This window comes from Jaculus jaculus, chromosome 2 (genome assembly GCF_020740685.1).
Source record: "Jaculus jaculus isolate mJacJac1 chromosome 2, mJacJac1.mat.Y.cur, whole genome shotgun sequence".
Classification (NCBI taxonomy): Eukaryota; Metazoa; Chordata; class Mammalia; order Rodentia; family Dipodidae; genus Jaculus; species Jaculus jaculus.
Window position 1 is genome coordinate 111,155,328 of NC_059103.1, and position 16,517 is coordinate 111,171,844.

General features: G+C 40.3%; 1 protein-coding gene across 1 annotated transcript in view; it reads left to right on the top strand.

Moving 5' to 3' along the window:
- The window catches only part of LOC101606975 (estradiol 17-beta-dehydrogenase 11), a 34,909-nt gene extending 20,187 nt beyond the window's left edge, over nt 1-14,722 (top strand). Inside the window, exons 5-7 of the mRNA XM_004661602.2 lie at nt 4,239-4,376; nt 11,093-11,209; nt 14,035-14,722. Coding sequence (XP_004661659.1) covers nt 4,239-4,376; nt 11,093-11,209; nt 14,035-14,119 — 340 coding nt within the window. The 3' untranslated portion in view covers nt 14,120-14,722. The remainder of the gene's footprint in view (nt 1-4,238; nt 4,377-11,092; nt 11,210-14,034) is intronic.
- The last annotated feature ends 1,795 nt before the right edge of the window (nt 14,723-16,517 follow it).

Genomic DNA, 16,517 nt, shown 5'->3' on the forward strand with positions numbered 1-16,517 from the left:
TGAAATGTTATTTAAATGAGTATTTTGGAATAATAATAATTGAGGCTAGAATGAAGAATTTGCTGTAATGTTACAAAGGGTGGGAAGGTAATCTCACTTTTTTTTTTTTTTTTTTTTTTTTTTTGGTTTTTTGAGGTAGGGTCTCACTCTGGTCCAGGCTGACCTGGAATTAACTCTGTAGTCTCAGGGTGGCCTTGAACTCATGGCGATTCTCCTACCTCTGCCTCCCGAGTGCTGGGATTAAAGGCGTGCGCCACCACGCCCAGTTTGGTAATCTCACTTTTATGTTTCATATATACGTATATAATTCACCCTGAAGCTCAAAATATCTACTTTTGCTTTAACATGTTTGAGGTTAACTCTGAGCTGCTTCTGCTCTTTTGGTTCACTTAAGAAAAATCAGAAAACAGAATTTAATAAAGTTAAATTTACTGATAATATCACCATGCAGAAATAACAACTTTTTAGGACATTTTAAACACAGATAGTCCTGTATTTTTTTAAGTCTACATTTAGAGACAAACATGGTAATGCACACCTAAAATCTCACCATGAGCCTGCAGGCCTAATACTCAGGAGGCTGAAGCAAGAGGACAAGTTCAGGTCTAGCTGGGATCATGTGGTGAGACCCTATCTCCTGAAAAATAAATAAGTTGCCAGGCATGGTAGCTCACACCTTTAACCCTAACACTCAGGAAACAGGTAGGAGGACTGCTGTGAGTTCCAGGTCATCCTGGGATAGAATGAGAGCCTATACTGAAAAATCAAAAATAAATTAATAAAATAAATAACTAAGGACTGGAGTTATAGCTCAGTGGGAAAGTAGTTGCCTAGCTTGTTTATGTTTTGTTTGTGTTTGATTCCCCTGCACAAGAACAGTAAAATCAAATCTATAGTTAGCCCTGCACAGTGGCACCGAGGCAAGAAGATCACAAGTTCTAAGTCAGTCTAGGCTATTTGACAAGTTCAATGAACAAACTGAGCTACACAGTGAGACCTCGTCTGAAAAAATTCTGTACTTGGAGCCGGGAGTGGTGGCACATGTCTTTAATCCCAGCATTCGGGAGGCAGAGGTAGGAGGATCACTGTGAGTTCGAGGCCACACTAAGACTACATAGTGAATTCTAGGTCAGCCTGAGCTAGAGTGAATCACTACCTCAAAAAACAAAAACAAAAATCTTCACTTAATATTGCATTTTTAGTTTAAAACAATCAAGTTGTGCATGTTAACAGACATATATGTCAACATCATTTTAAGTTCCTTCAGGATATAACAAACATTATCCATTATTGTCAGGATTCTTGCAGTTAGAAGAAATATAAAAAAAACTTAAGCTGCTCTAAACCCAAAGAGGAATTTTTTTGACCCTGTAGCCAGCCTCCAACAGGCTGTCTCCCTCTAGTGGCACAATAGATACTAACAGTTTAATGAAATCCCCAAAGTACCTTCAAAGTAGTCCTGTAGTTCAGTGTGTAGACCATCTTGCTACTTGGACACAATGATTGTCCAGAATGAGGGGATATGATTGCTGTCCACCACAGATATTTAAAACTGTTTATAACTATTTCCTTTTTTTGTTTTGTTTTGTTTTGAGGCATTGTTTCACTCTAGCCTGGGCTAACCTGGAACTCACTGTAGTCCCAAGCTGGCCTCAAATTCACAGCGGTCTTCCTCCCTCTGCCTCCTGTGTGCTGGGATTAATGGCATACACCACCACACTTAGCTTGTTTTTAACTATTTTTATTCATGGTCTTTACCCTAGGGATTATAACACGATTATGTTATTGATTTTAAAACTTGTCTCTTTTTCTGTTTTGTTTTTCTTCCTTTTGTGTAAAGTTTGGGATTGGACCTGGTACCTCTGCAAGCATTCTACAGTGAGCTATACCTCTAGCCCAAGTTGCTATGGTTTTATTTTTATTTACTTATTTATTTGTAAGGAGAAAGAGAGAGAAGACAGATAGATGGAGAGAATGGGCACACCAGGGCCTCCAGCCACTGCAAACCAACTCCAGACGCATGCACCATTTTGTGCACCTGACTTTACATGGTACTGGGGAATCGAACCTAGGTTGTTAGGCTTTGCAGGCAAGCACCTTAACTACTGAGCCATCTCTCTTGCCCCCAGTTACTGTGTTTTAAGCTTTATCCTTGTCTTACATGCTACAGATGTCTCCCACTTTGTCACTTGCTTCTTAGTTTAGTTGGAAGCCAAGTCACCTTTAGATATAGAACATGCAGGTTTGGCTTAATGCCCATGTTTAAAGTTTGATTCTTCTCCATTTATGTTTTACCTTTGGACATGTTCAGTAATCGCTCTGAGCCCTGACTTATGCTTTGGTAATTGAGCTCACCATAGTATGTACTTCATAAGGTTGCAGTGAGGAGTAAATAAGTTCAATCTGGGCTGGAGAAATGGCTTAGTGGTTAAGCACTTGCCTGTGAAGCCTAAGGACACTGGTTCAAGGCTCGATTCCCCAGGACCCACGTTAGCCAGAAGCACAAGGGGGCACAGGCATCTAGAGTTTGTTTACAGTGACTGGAGGCCCTAGCAGGCCCATTCTCTCTCTCTCTCCCTCTCTCTCTCTCTCTCTCTCTCTCTCTCTCTGCCTCTATCTCTATCTGTTGCTCTCAAATAAATAAAAATAAACAAAAAATATTTAAAAGTAAGTTCAATCATCTGAATAACTGAGGACTGTGTTTGGTATATAGTAATTAATTTTAGCTATAATTATTGTTACTTATTATTTTTAATGTATAGAAAAATTTCACCTCATAATTGGACCTAACAGTCTTTTAAGGCGTCAATATATTTCTACGCTTTAAAAAATAGCCAAGCGATGGGCTGGAGAGATGGTTAAGCGCTTGCCTGTGAAGCCTAAGGACCCCGGATCAAGGCTTAATTCCCCAGGACCCACATAAGCCAGATGCACAGGAGGGCTCATGCGTCTGGAGTTTGTTTGCAGTGGCTAGAGGCCCTGGCGTGCCCAATCTCTCTATCTCTCTCTTTCTCTGTTGCTCTCAAATAAATAAAAATAAGCAAAAAAAAAAAAAAAATAGCCAAGTGAATTGGAGAGATGGCTTAGCGGTTAAGGCATTTGCCTGAGAAGCCTAAGGACTTATATTCAACTCTCCAGGTCACACTTAAGCCAGATGCAGAATGACGTAAGCACGCAAGGTTGCGCATGTGCACAAGGGGGTGCATGCATCTGGAGCCCAATTGCAGTGTCTGAAGGTCCTGGCATGCCAATTCTTTTCTCTCTCTCTTACTCTTGCATAAAACAAGGCAGTCTGTTGGGCTGGCCTCAAAAAATAAAAAAGTAAAAAATTTAAAAAGAGTAAGAGAAAACATTCCATAGCTTTCTGTTTTCCAAAATACAAGTTGACTGATAAGAATTTGTAGATACTTTGCATAATTACTAAGAGTATACAAAATATCTAGTAATTAATGTCACTGGACTATATACTCAAGATGACAAATTTTATATATTTTATGATAATTTCTTAAATTAGTAATATGACATCCCAAAGCCAATGAATTGTAAACCTTGAGTAAGTGAACTTTATGGTACATGGGTTTAACTATCTGGAAAAATAATGTCTATTTAGAGTAATGTCACTATTGTTTCCAAATGAAAGCAGCACTGGAAGACTTACTGGCACTATGATTCATATGTTTGGTGAATATTTAATGAATACTTAGTAAGAGCCATGCTCTGTCTAGGCCTTTTTTTTTTTTTTTTTTTTAGTGTAGGGGACAAAAAATTTTAAAATATTAACCTCAGGTAAAAATTTAGTTATAAGCAAATCCAAGACATGCTATCACAGAAAACTGAAGACTACCATATAGTGAGAAAATAAAAGTATGGGTCAGGAAAAGTCTCCTTGAGGAAATAAAGCTGAACCTAAAGGAAGAATAGGATTTATTCAGGAGAATTTTCCAGGGAATTCCATGGATATTTGCTAATAAATAATAAACCACTTACAGTTGCATTTGGATTCTCCCCCAATTTTCTTATCACAACTTTTAACTGAAATCCAAGTGATAGTGATGTTGTCACGTAGCAAATACGGTGTCAGTGTGTGTGCGGCTTTCCCGCGTCCAGACAGACGTTTACCGGACTCGGGTCCCGCAGGCCCGCGCGGGAACCCTGCGGGTGGCGCCCCCGCTGGGGAGGAGGGCGCGCGGAGCTAGGGAGAGCTAGCCTTACATTTTGCTTGCAAATTCTCTTTTCAGTTCCAGCAAGTTTGCTGCGGTCGGGTTCCACAAAGGTCTGACTGAAGAACTGGTGGCCTTGGGAAAAACGGGAATTAAAACATCGTGCCTCTGCCCTAACTTCATAAAAACTGGCTTCATCAAAAACCCGAGTACCAAGTAAGTTGAGACCGACATCCAGACAAAAGATTAGTCAGTGGGTGTTCCTAAAAGCTGCAATCCGGGAAGGACATTCGATGCCTTTACTTCAACCTCCCTTTCAGCTCGCATCACTGGTGGGAAAACAGGTGGAGCTACAAAGAGAGGGGGAGGGAGGGAATGACAGGAATGATGCCGGTGAACTTAACCCTTCCTTTGTTTCTTCCTGTGTAAGCCGTAGCTCTCAGGTTCGCATGGCACATTTATGTGACCAGAAATGCCTGGGACACATGCTGGGCTCCCCACCCAGAGATGACATGTCATACTGAGTTTGGGCGAGGTAGGGGAGTGGGGTGGCGCATCGGAGGTTCAAAAGCATCTGATGATTCTGGTGCTGCAAGGTAGAAAAGTCTTCCCCTTGGGTTATCGTCCAAACTGAATTTCAAACTAAACACTCCTTGATTCAAAAACGAAATCAAAGGATAGTTTCTAGTCTTTGGGAATTAACTTTAACGTCACTGTAGTCATAATATCCTTTTTTAAAATTCCAACATTACAGAAAATACTAACCAGAAAACTTACTTCTGAGTTTTCTTTATCTAATAGAATCTACTCTTAGCATTTTGGGTTTACTTTTTAATACTTTTATTTATTTGGGGCAGAAAGAGAAAGAGCACAAGGCATGCAAGGGCCATTGCAAATAAAGCCCAGACTCATGTGCCGCTTTGCACATTTGGTTTTACGTGGGTACTGGGAAACTGCTCCTGAGACTCAGGCTGTGCAAGGAAGTGCTTTGACCCACTCAGCCGTCTCCCTAGCCCTTCTCTTAGCATTTTGGTAAACATTTTTCTGTAGGCCAGATACACGAAGTGATGCATGCGCCTACAGTTCCTTTGCAGTGAGTGATAGGCGGCGGTAGCGCACTCACACTCACCCCGCCCCGCTTGCAAATAAGTAAATGTTTTGATTTTCTACGTCGAAATCTGGGGCTGGAGAGATGACTTAGTGGTTAAGGTGCTTGCTTGCAAAGTCTAAGGACTCAGATTCAGTTCCCCAGGACCCACGTAAGCCAGATGCACAAGGTGGCACATGTGTCTGGAGTTCATTTGTAATGGCTAGAGGCCCTGGTGCACCCATTCTCTTTCTGTCTGTCTGCACCTCTCTCTCTCTCTGTCTCTCTCTCTCTCTCTCTCTAATATTCTAAATTTTAAGTAATCAGCATATATTACACATGAGTCATTGGAAGCAGTAAGCAAACCATGACCTAATACTAAGGGAAGTAAGCAGAGGTTTGTCAATGCAGTTGATATACCTTTGGTTACAGTCATATTTCATGTTCATAAAATACAGAGCTTTATCATAATTTACATTGATTATTTCAAACAGTAGTGTTCTCTAGTGCTAATTTTAAGATTGATTGCAATTTTCCAGATTTTTTTCCTCTTTTTATTTATTTATTTCTGAGAGAGTGAGTATAGGCGCACAGGGCTTCCTGCCACTGCAAATGAGTGACTGAAGCATGTGCCACTTTATGCATCTAGGGAATCAAACCTGTCCTGTCACACTTTGCAAGCAAGTGCCTTTAACTTCTGGGCTATCTCTCCAGCCCCAGATTTTTTTGTTTTGTTTTTCGAGGTAGGGTCTCACTCTGGTCCAGCCTGACCGGGGGTTAACTATGTAGTCTCAGGGTGGCCTTGAACTCATGGCAATCCTCCTACCTCTCTCTCTCAAATGCTGGCATTAAAGGCGTGTGCCACCACTCCTGGTGTCCAGCCCCAGATTTTCAACATAGCAAAACTGTCATGAATATCCTTGTGAAAGAATCTTTGCATATTTGGGTGATCTCCAGGTAGATTCTTGGAGGGACACTACTACATCAATTCACTTATTCAGGAATTATAACTATTTGTACATATTGGGAACTCTCCTTTAGAACTGTTAAGCCAGTTTCACCCATAGTGCAGAAAGAGCCTCTTTCTTGCTACTCCTTTACCAGTCTCCTTTCTTCTCCCTTTTCTTTTTGCATGTGTGATTTTGCTTTGATGTGGTATATTATGTGTAGTGGAGGTGCATGCCTACAGAAGCTGGAGGAGAACTTCAGTTGCCCTTCTCTTTTGTTCATATTTCCTTGAGATGGGGTTTCTCCCTCCACTCAGAGTTGCTATTTGTGGTCAGCAAATCCCAGCATTTCTCTGGTTTCAGACCCAGACTAGGGCTAGAGACACATTTGGCCATATCCAGCTTTGCCAATTCCCGACATGCAGAGTCATCTTTATTTTTATCCTAATAACTAGCTCATTTGACTTCCTGTATAATTGTCTGCTTTATAGTCTCTGCTCACTTTTCTGTGAAGCTACAGAGTTTTCAAATGAATACCTGAGGCAGGCATGGTGGTGTGTCCTGACACTTAGGAGGCTGAGATGGGAGAATTGCCTTGAGTTGCCAGCCTGCTCTATAGAGGTGGTTCCAGGTCAGCCTGGGCTAGGATGAAACCTTATATCCAAAAAATTAAAATAAAAATAAAGAAGATGACAACTAAGCACATTTGTGCTCTGTATAAAGATACATGCCACATTTTGTATGCATATTTTTCCTGTTTTTTTCCCCCCATCATGCCTTTTAGGTTCTGTTTTAGAAAACTTCTTTTGCATATCATACTTATGGAAATACCTATCTATATTTCATTTTATTATCCCACTTTTTTCGACATTTTTATTTATTTATTTGAGAGAGAAAGAAAAAGAAGCAGAGAAAGAGAGAGAGAGGCAGGTAGAGAGAGAATGGGCATGCCAGGACCTCCAGCTACTGCAAACAAACTCCAGATGCATGCACCACCTTCTGCATCTGTCTTATGTGGGCCATGGGAAATTGAACCTAGGTCCTTTGGCTTTGCAGACAAGTACCATAGTGCTAAGCCATCTCTCCAGCTCATAGCCCACTTACTTATTGGGTTGTTTGGTTCTTGTTATTTAGTTTTTTGAGTTATTTGTATATTCTAGATAGCAATCTTCTATCTGATGTATAGCCAGCAAAGACTTTCTCCCATTCTGTAGGCTGTCTCTTCACTTAGTTCTTAAACTTTCTTTTTAATGTCATGAAACCCACAAAATCTTTTTTTTTTTTTTTTCACTTGGTTTTTTGTTTCACTCTAGCCCAGACTGACCTGGAATTCATTAGGGAGGCTCAGAGTAGTTTTTTTGTTTTTTTTTTTAATTTAATTTATTAGTTTTCATTTCAGTGAATACAGGCAGTTTGGTACCATTATTTAGGCTCATCTGTGATCTACCCCCTCCCATTAGACCCTCCTTGTTAATGAAAATGGGTCGTGCATTGTGGAGATAGCCCCCAGTTATTAGTATGATAAATGTCTCTGCAAATCATGACCCAAAATGTAACTCTGACATTCTTTCTGCCCCCTCTTCCGCAAGATTTCCCTGAGCCATGTTGGATTCATTTTTGGTCTGCTTCAGTGCTGAGGTGTTGGGGACCTCTGAGGCTTTGGCTCTCTGATTTGGTAGGAGTTGATTTTTCTCTGCGTTGATCTCCTTCCCCTTTGTGCTCAGAGTAGTTTTGACCTCATGGAAATCCTCCTACCTCTGCCTCCCGAGTGCTGGGATTAAAGGCGTGCACCACCACACTCAGCTGCACAAAATCTATCTATTTTAAGACACAATTTTATTAGAAAACAAAAGTAAGAGAGTAAAGTTGTGCATGCACTCTGTGTAGATCTAGTCTGGAGGTTGAGGCAGGAGGCTCACCAGGGCCCCCAGTTCTCAATGTGGACTTACACATCATTGGTTTGATATTTTTCTCTTCTTTTTAAATTTTTTTTATTAAGATCATGCTTTGCATGGATACATCATGTGTTGGCACCATATTTTCCCTCCTCCCTGGCCCCCTGCTATTCCCCATGGCATTGAGGGTTATGCATTGTGAGAGCAGCAGTTATTCAGGGGAGGGAATGCCTCTGGGTGTGATGTCCCAACTTGTAGCTCTTATAATCTTTCTGCCCCCACTTCTGCAAAAGTTCCTGAGCCTTGATGGGTGTTTTTCAAGTCTACTTCAGTGATGAACTCTTAGGAGCCTCTGGATTTCTGGTTTGGTATATGTTGAATATCCTTAGTGTCTGTCTCATTCACCCTGTTGCTGATTGTCAGGCTCACCATGGAAGCAGCACTCTTGCTCCTCTCCCCACTTCCTCTGTGGTTTCACCTGCATGTATCTCTTCATAATCATCATTTGGCTGCTGAGGAGCTGGTGCTGGCTGGTGCTAGGTTGGTGGCTTATATCAGCTGTGGTTGGGACCATTTTCATCATGGAATCAGCAAGTACTGTAAATTTGCATTTTTTGTCCTCTGCAGAACTACTTGTTAAACATTGGTCACCATGCCACTGCCTTGTGCCTAGTAAAAACAAAAACCTGAGTTTTAAAGTCAAAATGTTTTTCCCCAGGTTAATCTGTTACCAAAGTGATAAAATAACACTGTCCTTCAGTTGAAAATACTCTTCAACTTTCCTTCTCTCCCACATATATCCTTCTCCATTCCAACAGGTTGGCCCTAAGTAGTATTATAGTTCCTACAAAAATCTGTAATGAACATTTATTTGTTTAATGTAGTTTGCAATTCTCATTAATTTTAGGATGTTGGAAGAGAGTATTTTCAAGTACTGACATTTTGAGGATTATAATTTTTTGTTGTTGGTGGTGGTGGTAGTGGTGATGGTTTTTCAAGGTAGGGTCTTACTGTAGCTCAGGCTGACCTGGAATTCACTCTGTACTCTCAGGGTGGCCTTGAACTGACAGCGATCCTCCTACCTCTGCCTCCCGAGTGCTGGGATTAAAGGCTTGTGCTGCCACGCCCAGCTGAGAGTACAATTTTTATCTTACCAAGAAATTGAAATTTTTCTGAAAGTTTTTCTTTTCTTTTTTTTCTTTTGATTTTCAAGGTAGGGTCTCACTCTATCCCAGAATGATCTGGAATTCATTATGTAGTTTCAGGATGGCCTCAAACTCATGGTGATCCTCCTACCTCAACCTCCCGAGTGCTGGGATTACAGAAGTGCACCACCATTCCCATTCTGAAAGTCTTTTCTTTTGGCATTTTCAAACCATGTTTGATGGACATTGGGACATTGCTTTTCAATGAGAAATCCTGTGATGGGCTCAGAGCCTTAGAGCGGGTGTCACAGCATCCAGTCACTGCAGTGACCTGGTGGGTAGTGAGGAACGCCCAGTGTACTGCACTGTTCAAACAGGTGATTTTGAGCTCGTGGTTGATGCAAGGCTGACAGGAAGATGCTACAAAATGACCTGTCATGGGAAGGCTTTCATTCACAACCTTCCATGCAGGATACATCCTCCCTAGCACCGATACCTGCTTACAAGCCTCCACTGCCTTTGTCTTTTGTGTCCATTTGGCCAAAAGCCATGAGTTCATCATCATAATTCCTCTTTTCTTTCATCTCCAAATGTTTCATGTGCAGTGTATTGTTTCAGGGTTCTCTGGTGCACATGGTATTCTAATAAATGACTTTCCTGCTAGGAATAACAGATCATATTATGTATTGTTAAGCTGTCCTCTCCTTTATGTATTTAATTATCATGTTCACTTTTATGTACAGTTTTCAGTTGTCCTAATTTTACTTCAGAGCAGTTTTTTTCCTGAATGAACTATTCTATATATATTTCTAAAGAACTTCAACACTTTTTGTCTACTTATTTTAAACTAATCACAAGCATTTAAAATCTGTCTCTCCAAGATACTACTTTGGCAAAACTATTGAGCATATTTGATTATGTATCTTTTATAAATAATTAATAAAACATTAGAAAATGAAGACTAGGGTCTGGGGAGATGGATCAGCAGTTAAGGGACTTGTCTGCAAAACCTAACAACCTGGGTTCAGTTCCCCAGTGACCACATAAAGCCAGATGTTCAAGGTAGCACATGTACCTGGAGTTTGTTTGCAGTGCCTAGGGGCCCTGGCACACCCAATATACACACACTGTCTCTCTCTCTGTGTCTTCTCCTTGCTAATAAATAAATAATTAAAGAAAATGAAGACCAACTCATATGACTGTCTTCTTAAGAACACTTACTCTACGCCCGGATTTTTAAAGGTCACCTTTAGAGGCCAGCTGCTAGTCTGAGTGCATATATCTTAGTGATTACACAGGCAAGATGCGACAAGATTCTCAGGAACAGGGCTAAAGGTAGATTAAGACCTAATACATATTATGATTCTATGCAGAGATTAGGGACCTAGAGGGACGAGGCACATACTGATCATATTTTAATTTCTCAGACATGTTGGACATTGTTCAATAAAGACATAGTATAGAATAAAATTATATAATGATTTCTGACTTCTTTTTTATTATAAAAATTTATTTTTATTTATTAGAGACAGAGAGAGGTGGGGAGAGAGAGAGCATGCATGCCAGGGCCTCTAGCCACTGCAAATGAACTCCAGATGCATGTACTACCATGCGCGTCTGGCTTACGTGGGACCTGGAGAATCAAACATGAGGCCTTACACTTCACAGGCATTTGCCTTAACCATTAAGCATCTCTCCAGCCCAATTTCTGATTTCTTTTCCACAATAACTGAAGATTTCAAAGTGAGTTTGTCATGGCCTAATTTAGCTAAGTTAGTTTTTAGTCCAAGTTACTTCTAAAATTCTCATTGTTAAACTCAAATGAAGTTCCTTAATTTGAACATTGACTCTGTTTCAGCTTGATCTCCACCCTGGAACCTGAATATGTGGTAGAGAAGCTCATGGAGGGGATCTTGACTGAACAGAAAATGATTTTTATTCCAGCTTCTCTGTCACCGTTACTAAAACTGGAAAGGTAAGTGACAGCTATGTTCGTCAGCATGAGAAGGAAGCATCTCCGTTTGTCCACTCAGATTTATATGCATTTAAGTTAATAAAAATGAGAGGTGAAAGATGTCATCAATTTTTAACACCATGTGTTAATCATTGAGGTGAGACTGGTACCTGGTGAGCACCTCTGTGGACCAGGAGCACTCAACTTTGGCGCACACTGGAATGAGAGCCTAGAGAGTGTTGATGCCTGAGATCTAGGCCCTGAGATTCTGAATTGATGTGGAATGTGACCTTGGCTTTGAGAGACACAGCAGCTTGCAAGGTGATTTCCAATCCTGGCCATACTTTCAAATCATTCCAGTGTGTACCTACCTCAAAAAAACAAAACAAAACAAAACAAATCTCTTTCTGTGCTGGAGTGATGGATCAGTAGTCAAGGCGCTTGCTTGCAAGGTGCTTGCTTGCAAAACCTGACAGCCTAGGCTCAGTTCCTCAGTACCCACATAAAAAGGCAGATTCACATAGGAGCATATGTGTCTGGAGTTTATGTGTAGTGGTAGTAACCTTTCTCTCTTGCTTTCTGTCTCTCTCTCTCTCTCTCCTTTCTGTCTTTCTCAAATAAATAAACAAAAATGTTTAAAAATTAAATTTCTGGATCTTATTCCCAGATATGAAGGTGTTTGATATTCAGAAATGAGTATTTTTATCAATCAATAAATAATCCAAGATAATTTCCTATGGAAGTAACCATTTAAAAATCAGTATTTTAACAGATAACTGCTACCAGCACTTGATCCACAAAACATATTTTAAGAATTATTGGGTTGGGGAGATGGCTAGCAGGTCAGGTGCTTCCCATGGGAGCATGAGGACCTGAGTTTGAATCCCCAGCACCTATGTCAAAGGTTGGATGCAGTGGCATATGCCTGGAGTCCCAAGACTGGGGAGGCAGAGCAGGGAGCTCTGAGGCAGGCAGGCTGGCTAGCTAGTCTGGCCAAATCACTGACTTCTGGATTCAGTAACAGACTATCTCAAACTAAGGTGGAAGATAATAGAGGAGACACCCAATATCAACCTTGGACTGCACATAACACACACATACACATGCCAAACAGAAAGAATTACTGACATAAAGATTGAAGGAATTTAAGAGATCTAAAGTATGATGTGTGGGGAGCTTTCTAGTACCTTGTTAGAAACTGGGTAATAAGGCCTGCAGGTTTTGGTAATAAAGCTTTAGAGTCTGCTTGAAAAACCTATAACATTTTCAATGGTGTCTGTGACATTGTTACATGAGTCAGCCTTTTTATTTTACAATGTAATCCTCTGAGCGAAAGAATTTCTCCAATTTTTTATCACTGTATCCCTGAGTGATGACACATCGGAGGCATCAAAATGTATGCCAGCTGAGTAAATCCTAAGCCCTAGACACCTCATGCCCCTCAGAGTGTGTCTGTGAAGCTGTGTTTGTGTGATTTGCTTGCAACATGAACACAGAGGAGTTACCTCATTTCTTTCAAGCTCAGCTCATCATCTGCACAATAAAAACAAGAACAGGACTTGAAGCGTAAATGAAAGAACACATAAACTATATTTAGCACACTGAGTAGACAACATGCAACCCATGCCACTGTTTACTGTTAGTATGTTTGTAACTGCTCTTAATGTCCTGGCTGGAGTCCAGTTTGCAAATATTATAATGCTGTCCAGCAGACCTCTGTATATCATTAGACTGATTTGTATATTTTGTTTACTTTCTCTCAGGTCTACTGAAATAAGATAAGCCCCTAAATAGTCTTAACTATAGGTTGGGAGAAAGAAAGTGAAATTGACTACATGTCTGCACTGTGCACGGGCTTATGTAGTAATCCATAGATTGCGCACAGAAATCCTTGTGAAAGCACAGTTTCCTTTGCCACTTCCATGCGAGGAATTTCAATGCAAAAGTTAAGCCATTTGCCCTGCAGGATGCTGAAAGTGAAGTGCATGGTTTGCATTTTCATTTAGCAGTTCTACTTCGCTAGTCTTTTACTGGAATATCGAAAGGGCATCTTGAATTATCAAATTATATTTGATACGTACAAAATTAGCTCCTAATTTCACTTCCTTTCCAACTTCACTGTTCTTTTTTTAACCCACTATCTTAACTATCCAGGTTTGTACACTTTTAGTTCTTTGGAAAAATACAAGAACATATTCATTTCAAAAATAAATAAATATGCATGTATATTTCAAAAGATGCTTAGGTCCTCCTACCCTACAGAAAGCTAAAGCTTTTAATTTTGAATTGTTTTAAAGTATTATTAGCTGGGCATGGTGGCGTATGCCTTTAATCCCAGCACTCGGGAGGCTGAAGTAGGAGGATCACTGTGAGTTCAAGGCCACCCTGAGACTACATAGTGAATTCCAGGTCAGCCTGGACTAGAGTGAAACCCTAAGTTGGAAAAGAAAAGAAAAGAAAAGAAAAGAAAAGAAAAGAAAAGAAAAGAAAAGAAAGTATTATTTATTTAAAACGTGTATATTTGGGGTGTATCTGGCTCTCTTGCCACTGCAGACAAATGCCAGGTGCTTACACTACATGTTTCATCCCTCTTTTCATGGGTATCTGGGGAATTGAACCTAGGTAGCAGGCTTTGAAAGGAAGTGCTTTTTAACCATTGAGTCATCTCCCTACCCCACAAGAAATGAATTTAATAGGAAAAAACAAACAGAGTTAAAAGTTCTTAGTCATTAGCTATGATGGATTTGACATGTTACATCATAAATATAACAAGATTTAAAGAAGATAGTTTGCAAATGTACTTAGTATTAACTTCCTAATGATTTTTACCTATCTTTTTCTTCCAGGATCCTTCCTGAGCGTTTTCTGTCCATTGTAAAACAAAAGATCAATGTTAAGTTTGATGCAGTTATTGGGTACAAAGTTAAGTAACAATGAGTGCCTGCTTTCTTGAAAATGGATTTACCAGGTTAAAGTTGATGTTACCTAATATTAATCAGTAGTTTAATAACTTTACTTTGTTTTTCCAGATTATTCTTTTTACTTCAGTATCACCTTTTGTTGGTGTCAAAGTACTCATGAAAATTAATTTTTTATAATACAACCAAAAATCCCTAAGAATTTATCTTATGGAAAATGAGAGAAAAAACAATTCATGGCAATAATTTCCCACATTTTGTAACTCACAAAATTTTCCAGAGCTTGTACCGTGGATTTTTATTTAAGATATTTTAATTGCACTTTCATTTGATGTCATCCACATTTTCTTTTTTAGTCTATATAAAATTAGAAACTTTAACCTCTCAAGATGTAATGGACTGTGTCTTGTCATTTAACAATGGATTTCATGAGCTCTGAAACATTCCAGCCTACACATGACCACTGTTTCCTGACGTGCCTCACATCTCAATAAGAATTTCATTCCAAGGAAGCTGAAGGTGGATGCTAATTGCAAGTATAATGGCATCCCTGTGAGTTCAGACAGCTATGGAGGATGGACCTCTAAATGGCAACAATAAATGAGCGAGATTTAAACTCTCGGTGTCGTCACTTGCTTGTCTTAAGCAGAACATGGCTTAACCTTCAAATTAAAGTAAAATCCACTACATAGTAAAAAGTCTGTCTTCTTTTAGTCTCCAGAAATGTCTTGGATAGGGAATTTAGTTAGATCAGGCACAAGCATTGAACAAATAAGTCAATTGTTGAGTTTTCACTACAGAAAAATACATTCAAGACTGCTTTAGACAGGACTAGGGATATAGGTCAATTGGTAGAGTGTTTGCCTAGCATATACATAGCTCTGGGTGCCCAGCACCACAAAAAAACAACTGGGCTTGTTTGGCCTACATATAACATGGTGGAAAAGGTCCAGGAAATTCCTTGAACCCCCAAACCCTAGGTTTGTTTCTAATTTTAATTAAAGAATTAAGTAAAAAAGACTGAGAAGGATGATTATTACATTCTTGTATTTATTGAGGAAAACACAGAGCCAAGGAAAGGCACCCATGTGGCTAGAGATCCCACATGGAGGGCCTGGAAAAACTACAGAAAGAAAAGAGAAAAAAGAAAGTTCAAGGAGCTCCTGCCATGTGGAAACTGGAGAGGATGAAAACCCATGTGGACAGTAAGGGCTAGGGGCCCTCTGGATGGGCCTGGGCCAAGCCAGCCCAGACCCAGCTGAAAGAAAATCTCACCCACAGCTGGGCATTCCCAAGTGGTCAGAGATCCTGCCCTCCTCTTATAAAGGTATTGATTACCTTAATGTGGTGGGCTGTCTTCCAGCTCAAGTGAACCAGAGGGACAGCTGGTTGGTTAGGACTAGGGGCTGTCTCAGGAAGAAGCCCTGACACCAAGTTCCAGGGGCTGAACTTGACCAACCACAGTGTTTCAAGCCTATGAAAGACCTCCCTCCTAGGAGTGGTCCTGGTTGTTTGTGGAAAAACAGGTTTAGGAAACTAGAAAAGAGATAAGAGAGCTGGAGAGATTTCTTAGCGGTTAAGGTGCATGCCTGTGAAGCCTAAGGACCCTGGTTCAACTCTTCAGGTCCCACGTAAACCAGATGCACATGGTGGCACATGAGTTTGGCGTTTGGTTTATTTGGTGCGCCCTGGCATACCCACTCTTTCTCTCCTTCTCTCTGTCTTTAATAAATAAATAAAAATCGTTAGAAAGGAGAGATAAGAAGCCAGATCATCTTTGGTTTGTAGCAAGTGCAGACTTTCCTGCCTTTTTCTTACTTCCAGGGGTCCATTCACCCTAACTGCACCCCCTCCCATACACACCTCCCCATGCATGCACCTGCATCCCCACACATTTGATCATGAATGATATTACACACCTGCAACAAAAGAAATGTAATTATTTACTCATTTAAGTTATACCTGTACGAATTTGCCAACCTCAGGTTCCAGTGAAGCAGTCAAGATGAAAGCTTTCAGGAACCTTCAGGACATTACAGTGCACAATACAGTGAACTGTATGCCACAGTGCACTGATAACACTGCCATTTTCCCAATAATCATACTTTGGCTTCTTAAACAGTAGTTAGAAATGAACTTTAACCTTAACCACTGTGAGGAACAGTATTATTTCTTTGGATATTTACTGGCAGAATGGAATCCCATCTCAGTTGTTAAGTGTTAGCTGCACACCAGGCAGTTTGCTGTTTAATCTCACAGTAATCCTGTGTGGAAGTGTTAAAGGACTTTAATTAGCTATGGACACAGAGGTAGCAGCAGTAACCCAGAACATTTGAGCATGAAGCCCTTCTCTTCAGGAAAGATGAGTGAGTACTATGGAGTGATGGTGGTCCTGGATTTTGTTCACTACA